Genomic DNA, 8,416 nt, shown 5'->3' with positions numbered 1-8,416 from the left:
GAACTACCCAGGGAACTCCACAAGGGTATAAAGTATGACTTTTTGAATGAGAGTTTTGATAAAAACAGATTTAGTGCCCCACCCACCTCCCCCAACCCAACTGTGTCTGGATGAACTGGCTGCTATGATGCCCAAACAATGCAAGCATGACATCTTAATTTCCTGTTAGAAAGAGGAATCTTTTTGTTCTCTGCTTGAATTTTGCAGTGCACATGGACCTCTGAGCTTTGTGTTCAGCAGCATTCATGGTGATTTTGGTGATGTGTGGGTGTAATCCTTTGTATAGAAATGAAATCAGCATCATGCAGCAAAGCAGAATTCTCCAGTTAACATCATGAACATTACTGATTAATGCAATCTTGGGTGAGTTTGTGAATTTTTTGTTAAATGCATTCATGTTTAAATGAAAATTAGTCTTCCTAGGAAAAGATAAGTTCTCACTCATGAAAGTCACAAATGTTCTAATAATGTACACAGAAAATGGAAATTTTAAGATAGCCATAATGATAATACTTTATAAAGAAACCAACTAATGACTAACAGTAAGAAGAAGGGCCAAATTTTTCTTGCCATCCCATCTGGGAAGCAGTGTGTTCAGTAAAAGAGAATGAGCTGCTAAGTCAAACTCAGATTTGAATTTGCTGGCAAATCATTTAGCTTCTCAGCTTCAATTTTATCATTCATAAAATAGGGATGATAATTAACTATTTGTCAAGTTTGTTATAAGGAAAAAAATAAGGAAATATATGTTACATAAAAGGACAGTGACATATAAATATATAGCAACTCAAAAAAATCAATTTCAATCTCCCGTCCCCCTTTGTTTTCTCCACTCATTTGGTATTTTTGAAATTCAATTTAAAGTACAAAAATGAAAGAAATAAATGCCTGGACATCAGTTTTACTTTTAATAGTTTGCGTGTGTGTGTGGTCTACTTGTGTCCGTGGGAATAGGCTATTTATGTGGGAGTGAAAGCATGAAATTAAGTGGAGAAAATGATGTGCAAACAATAACTGTTATAATTATAAAAATTTTATTTCACTCTTGCTTTAATTAAATCTTCATAAGCACCATGTCATGAACTGGCAATCTAGAAACAAGATACTGGAATGCTTTAGTCAATAACAAATTGTAAGCTGATGATGTGAAGTTACAGCTACGTGGAGCATGTGTGTACAAGACCACACTCAGTAAGGTTGAGAATCCTGTGACAATGCACGAAACAGGAATCTGGCATTGATTTGGTCACACTTTCTATGCTCAGAACCCAAAGCTTGTGTATGTAAACATCAAAAAAAACACTGATCACCTTGACAGTTTACAGTTTGTTAACACTTGATCCTGAAAGCATAAATGTTGCCATCTTGATTTCCTGACCTGTGCTTGGTCACAGGCTGAAAATTTAAATGATGCTTAAAGGCTATGTTCAACATTACGCAAGTTATCAGCAAGGCCTTTCAATGTGTGCAGTTCTCATATATGATCATCAAACCATTACTCACCTAAGGAAATCATGGAAAATTACACATTTTCAGCAGATTGTTTTAATTTGGTCCCATATTAAAAGACCCAGTTGCCAAGGTGTTTCACATAAATTTAATTCACAAGCATGTACACAAGAGAATCACTATAAAGAACATCGCTTCCTGGTTTCTGAATAAAAAGTTTACCCTCTACTTACACTAAACATACAAAAAATAATCTACAAAAATTATTTAGATTAGTGATTGATTTTAGTGAAAGAAAAAGCTTTCTTCAGGAAAAAAAAATGATTGTGTGGTGGTAATATTTTAGCCATCAAAAAAGGAATGTAAGTAACCAATAAATATAATGTGCTTTCTCCATATAGACATATTTACACTTGAGTCTTTGGCTTATGTTTTTTTCTAAAAAGAACTTTAAATGATCCAGCCATCATTGCACATTAAAAGAAAATAAGCCAGTTATATATATTTATATATTTATATAGAGATCTGCTACACTTGAAACATATAAAAAATGAACTTTACTATGAATTTGCACAGCTTTTTTTTCTTCTTCCTTTAAAGATTTAACATCTTTTACTTAAAAAGGGAGGAAAAAAACGCCACATAGAAAGTGTTAATTCATGCAACATGTGGTATCTGCTCTACCAAAACCAGGAGAGAAAAAGCTGCATATTCACTGTACAAACACTGATAAGTTCGCATTTGAATCTGCATCTTATTAAATATAATTTATGTGGCACGAAATGTTGATGCTTTCATACAGGAATAGAAATTAATCAAGTCCTTTTTATTAAGATACACAACTTCATAAGAAAAATACTTTTACCTCTCGAATGTAAAAGTCTCCCACCCCCCACATTAAAATCTTTCTGCACGGGTGTAGCAGGTTTAACAGCTGCTGGCTCAACAGGTGAATAGATTCTGTTTAGGTGCATGTTGAAGTCTCACCCAACTAAGATGATTCCAGGTACTCCAAAGCTACATCGTAGCAGAAACGGTACTGTTCCTGAAAGATGTTGAAACAAAAGGGGTGAGCAAAGTTAAGAAAAAGTATAATGGCTACCAAAGAATACTTGGCATTCAGTTTAGATTATTCAACAATTACACATTTTTTACTATATAAAAGTTTAACATCTAGGTATATATATTTTACATTTGAGTCTAATGACTACTGTTTAAGAAAAAGTAACTTGTAAAAATATATGTTGTTTTTGCCTCATTTTATATCAAATTTAAAATTTTTCAGTATTATTTATCTGATTATAGTAGTAATATCTGATCATTACAGGAAAATTTACCAGTATAGAAATATATAAAGACTCAGACTAAGAGTTTCTATAATTCTGTTATCAGAAAGAACTGTTGTCAAAATACTACCTTAGTTTTGGTTCAGTCCATTTTTATGCATGGTTGAAATAACAATACTTTAGAATAAATATAATTGCATACATATATTTGAAGATGTAATTTCATATTTTATTTTCTGTTTTTCAGCATTGTTAGGTTTCTTTTTCTATTGTTAATTAACATGACATTGACATCTAACGTATGGCTTGTTTGACTGTAAGATTGCATTTATTCTTCCTCTATTGTAAGTAATCCTAGTGTAAACATGTTCAGATATTCTTTGAGCTTCAGATTTTTTCCTTAGCAGTAAGAGGGGAAAAAAGCCAGTCAACTGCTACTTCACAATTCCAAATTCTTCATTTTTTTCTTCTAGTTTTACTGAGATATAATTGACATATATAGTCCTATATAAATTTAAAGTGTGCAGCATGATTTGACTTACATAAATCATGAAATGATTTTCACAGTAAGTTTAGTGAACATTGAAATTCTTAACTTTGACAAGTTTTTTGTCCATAAGAGTACTTAAGTAAATGTTTCAAGAATAGTGGTTCTTATAAATTTTTTTAGCTTACTTTTACCCAGAAATTTATTTCTGCTGCCTTTATGTAAGACAACTTAGTTGGCAATAAAATTTTTGAGTTAAAACTGCCTTTGCTCTCAGTCCATATATATGTTGCTTCATTATGAAGAATTTAGAAAAATTCACAGACTGCATTACAAATTATGACTTGCAATATGTTTTGAAATCTTCCCAATTCAGCCCAAGTGGGTAAAATTCATCTGAATTAGAGAGCAATCTGAAATGCGTATTATTTCAAAAGAGAATGTCCAAGTGTCTCCAGCAATAAAGAAGGTAATAACTTTTCCAAAGAGGTCTTTATCAGTCCTACTCTAACAATCAAGTAGGTGTGATTTAAATTAGCTTACTACTGAGGCAGGTGCATCTCAAGAACCAAAAAGTGCTTGCAAACTTTATATTCTCTTTAATCAATCTCTTAACAATGTGGTTTAAACTCTAAATTTTCTTACCAAACTCAGTTCAATTCAACATCACACTGAACTAATCATTAACCCTGATTAAACACAAATCAGATAGTTGGATGTCTAGTCAGGATACTTGGGACATAAAGGTAAATAGTAACTCTTAAGAAGATTCTAGAATGGCATAGTTTAATCACGGACTATTTTTAAAGGTACGATGGGGAATCAGAATTAAATTTGGAAGTAAAATTTGAATTCTGAGGCTGGAAGTGATCTCATTGATGATTTTAAGAAGATCTGAACTGAAGGATAGAGGCAGAGTATATTAAGAAAGCTTAAGACAGCTGAGAGTTAGAAGACCTAACCATTATCTGTTCATTTTGTAAAAAGACCTGAGATTCTACCTCAAAAATCCCTCAAATCTATCCCCTTTTCTCCATTTCCATTGCCAGTATCTCAGCCAAAGCCAGTATCATTTTATTGGGACAACAGCAATAACCTAAGGTATAAGTGGGAGAAGAGGGGCTTTGAGGATTTGTAGAAGGGGAAGAAGTCTGTGACTGTTCTTAAAAGTGAAACAGTATAAAAATCACTCTTCAGATTTAGTCTCAGGAAGCAGTGCACCTCTTGTGTGAACAATCCATGAGCAGGAAGTGGTAAAAATACTTTAAAGGTTTACTGAATTGCTCATTTTAGTTATCTGATGATCTTGATAAATGTAGGGCAAGCAACAATGATGCCTTGGTTTTTCTGGTTTACTATTCTGTAAGCATAAACTACCCAGCTGCTCTTGACCTTATCCCACTATGCACATATGTGTAACCCACAGACATCATCTAGCAGTGAAATGTGCTAGAGAAGTTTAACTTTCTTCCTCTGCTTATGGTTTCAACCAGATCAGCTTCTACATACACTCCCTTCCCTGCTCTTATTTTTAAGTTGTGTTTTGATTTTACGAGTCTTGGCAAATTCAAGTGGTATGATAGCCACTACAGTCTATAATTGGTAAAAGCTGAAAACTGTCAATGGCAATAGTTTAAAAAATTATAATTTGACTAGAAACGGAAAATTATAGATAATGACTAAAATTTCATTTGCCCTTTAAAAACATTGGTGTCTAAAGTGCTGGATACAATCTATGAGTATATCCTTCAAAATGTTTTACCAGTTTACTCAGATGCTTTAAGAAATAAAAATAAACAAGAGTAAAGCCTAGATAGCAGGATTTTTCTTCTATAGAACCATTTATCAAAGTTTATTGTGGCAAACATTTATTGCCCATAACAGAAAAAAAAATCCTATATACATTTCCCAAATTAAAAGTTTTTTTCACCATTAGCAGTTTATGTGAGACGTTATTAAGTTTTTGTGGGTAGAGGGGGGATACTCAGCAGTTCATCAATTAGACAGGAAAGTCCCCACAAAGACTCATTTACACATTTGATTCCCTATATGTGTATAAAGCCAAATTACCAAGTAAATAGGTAAATGACTGACTAATCACTACGTTGTTTCTATGTCCAGGACTGTGACTCACCGGGGCTTCCACCATGTTAGGCTTGCTGTTCCTTAGTGTCTTGACTGCATGGAACACATCTACAACGTTTTGCCGTTTCACCATTTCAACAACAATGCCTATAGCACAGAACATGCCACTTCGCCCACCACCATTTCTGAAAGCAAAGAAAGCGAAGGCATTTTAGCTTGGAGCTTTTGGTGACCATTAGTCGCATAATCATATATGCCTGGAAAAAGAGAACATGATCTTTTAAAATTTTTTCCCTTTATGTTTTAATTTTGCTTCACATGTCTGCATTTATGTGTGGAGGACAGAGCAGAAAGACATTTGATGATATTAACTCAGTAGTTTACATTTAGGAACATGCTATAAGCGTAGATTGCTACAACTAAATTCTTAAAGGTTTGTACACAGGATAAATCAGAAAAGTTTTTCAGAGTAGTATTCAAAGGAGTTTATATTATATAATGACCATGTAACAATCAATTTTTGAAAAAATACAAAAGTTAAAAGTGGATTATAGAATCATGGAACAGGGAGATTGTTTTAAAATAACATTTATTCCTGGTCTGTAAGATGGGAATTGGTTACTCTTTAACATAGAAAAGGTGAATGCTCATGAAAAGGAGCACCAAGGCCCCTTGAATGGCCACACCAAGCCGCCATACTCACAGGCAGTGGATGATCGTCCGGCCCTCCCCTTCCTCGCATTCCTCCTGCCATTTTTCCACCTGTAGTATCAGTTTCAAAAATGACCTCTTGGAGCCAGGCACTTCTCGATGAGAAGCCCACCCTAGATACTGAAACTGCTGCACCATCAAATAACCTTCCTGTGGCTGTAGAGGAAAAGATATTTTTATGTAAATAAGTTTGGGCTAGAATTTTTATTAAAATGTAAAAGGTTCATATAATTTACACAATGACATAAATGACATTTACACTGGATAGAATCTATCTGATGTTAAGTCCAAAATACATATATACTGTGCAGAGACATTCTAAGTTACATAAAAGTTATCTTTTATACAAGCTTCTCCCTCATACCTCATGTCCAGTAATCAATTCCCGTGATTATACTTCTTCAATAACTTTCAAATTCATCTCCTTTTTATTGCCACTGACATCATTGCACTCCCAATCACAAATCATAATAATTACTTCTTAGTTGATCTCCCTGAACAAACTTCCATCTCCTTCCAAACCATTGTTACCATAAACATCATGATTATTTTCAAATGCAAACATGATCTTGTCATCCACTGATTTTAATGGCTTTCAAATGATCTTAGCATAAATTCCAGCTTATTGCCATGGCTTAACCATACCTGTATGATAAGGCTCCACCTCTTTCTCCAACTTCTCTCGCCTACACCAGAGCCACAGCAACGCGGGATCTGAGCCACGTCTGTGAGCTACACCACAGCTCACAGCAACGCCGGATCATTAACCCGATGAGCGAGGCCAGGGATCAAACCCGCAATCTCGTGGTTCCTAGTCAGATTCATTAACCACTGAGCCACGATGGGAACTCCTTGTCTTGGGAACTTTACACATACTCTACTCTCCCCTTTGCCATCAACATTTCCCTCTTGCTTGCCTTTCTCAGTCCCAAACAGAGTGACCAACCTGTCTTGGGTTTGCCTTGGACTTTTATGGTCTTTTTACTGGAAATCATTAAAAAGTTATTAAAAGTTTTGTTTTCCCTGATAAAATATAAGTTCTTTAGGTATAAGAAAACCTCTTTCCCCCCTAAAATCTCTATCACTAGAACCTAGCAAAATACTTTCCACAGAATAGTATTGTTAAATAATTTAATCAATACCTTAAACGAAAAGGTAATAAGGAATTTGTAATGGACAAGTAAGCCATACTTAAGGTATCATCTGAAGCTTCACATGGCAAGGACTCATGCATCTTTTGGTACGACAAGGGACTACCTAGAATAATACCCAACCTCCAGTTGGTACAAACTAAATATCTGGTAAGGTGAATGCTATTAAATAATGATAGTGGGAAAAGAAAGAAAAGTCATACACTAAAAAGTCTCAGAATACCAAGTATAGAGGAAGATAAACAAATGTGCTGACCAAAAAATGTAACACAAATTTCATTTCCTATTCCTAGAATATTTTTCATATAAACAGCTCAGTTAACAGACAAATCTTACTTTCTTAGTTTAGCAGTTATGGTTTCTCAGCTAAAATATTACTAGAACTATCATGTAACAGATGTGCAGACATAATGAGATTCCTTTAAATTAGCATCTAAGATATTCATGACTATTATGACATGATTGAAGTTATCCTTTTTATTTTTCCACTGAAATGAGCAACAGAATTGGATAAGACTTAATTCTCTACTTATATACATAGAGACTTATTAACCAGAAATACCATATTTTGATGTGAGAAACACTGAAACGTGGCAATGCTCATCACGCACTTAAAATAATGCACATACATAGAATTGCTGCTCTAAAAAAAGGAAATCTTTCTCTTTAAGAAGAGCATAATTCTGTGGAAGTTACTAATGTTTTCGAATTTTGCTTGCTATGTGGTTATATGATCTAAACAGTTTTTATTAGTACTTTTATTTTTTTGAAGGCGAGACCCCACACAATTTGTCACTGATCACAGAACACAATTTGTCCCTGATTGCCAAACACATGAAAAGTTAAGGAAAGAAAGACTCCTTGGGATCAAGTTGCTACTTTGCCAATGGTCCCAGTAGTAGCACCACTGGATCTAGCTATAGATCTGGGAAAAGCCAGATGCTGAGACATTTACAAAGATGAAACTGTTGACAGGTTATAGGAGGAGAATCAGTGAAGGGCTCTCTCTTCTAAGCAGAACTTGGAATAGTGACATGGGACCCTTCTATAATGGCTAATCCAACATAGCCCTTCCTCCTGAGGTAAAGCTTCTTCTCTGTCACCATTACTAGAGTCTTACTTTTCAATTGCATGCCTCTACTGGGCTGGACATCAGTGCTAGTGAAACATGCAGTCAACCCTGAGATAAGTCTACGTACACTCAGGGGCCAGGCTCAAGCAATCAAACTCAACTGAAGCAGGGTATC

The 8,416-nt window shown here is 34.6% G+C and overlaps 1 protein-coding gene across 2 annotated transcripts in view; it reads right to left on the bottom strand.

Annotated features, from left to right (window-relative positions):
* Positions 1-1,017: 1,017 nt before the first annotated feature.
* PTPRK (protein tyrosine phosphatase receptor type K) overlaps positions 1,018-8,416 on the bottom strand; it is a 570,706-nt gene continuing 563,307 nt past the window's right edge. For both annotated transcript variants that reach the window (XM_047758978.1, XM_047758985.1), the window contains exons 28-30: positions 6,011-6,174; positions 5,357-5,492; positions 1,018-2,494 (exon numbers count right to left, since the gene is read on the bottom strand). In XM_047758978.1, coding sequence (XP_047614934.1) covers positions 2,441-2,494; positions 5,357-5,492; positions 6,011-6,174 — 354 coding nt within the window. In that variant the 3' untranslated portion in view covers positions 1,018-2,440. The remainder of the gene's footprint in view (positions 2,495-5,356; positions 5,493-6,010; positions 6,175-8,416) is intronic.

Source organism: Phacochoerus africanus, chromosome 2 (assembly GCF_016906955.1).
Source record: "Phacochoerus africanus isolate WHEZ1 chromosome 2, ROS_Pafr_v1, whole genome shotgun sequence".
Taxonomy (NCBI): Eukaryota; Metazoa; Chordata; class Mammalia; order Artiodactyla; family Suidae; genus Phacochoerus; species Phacochoerus africanus.
Note: the sequence above shows the minus strand (reverse complement) of the source record. Positions and strands in the feature narration are given on the sequence as shown.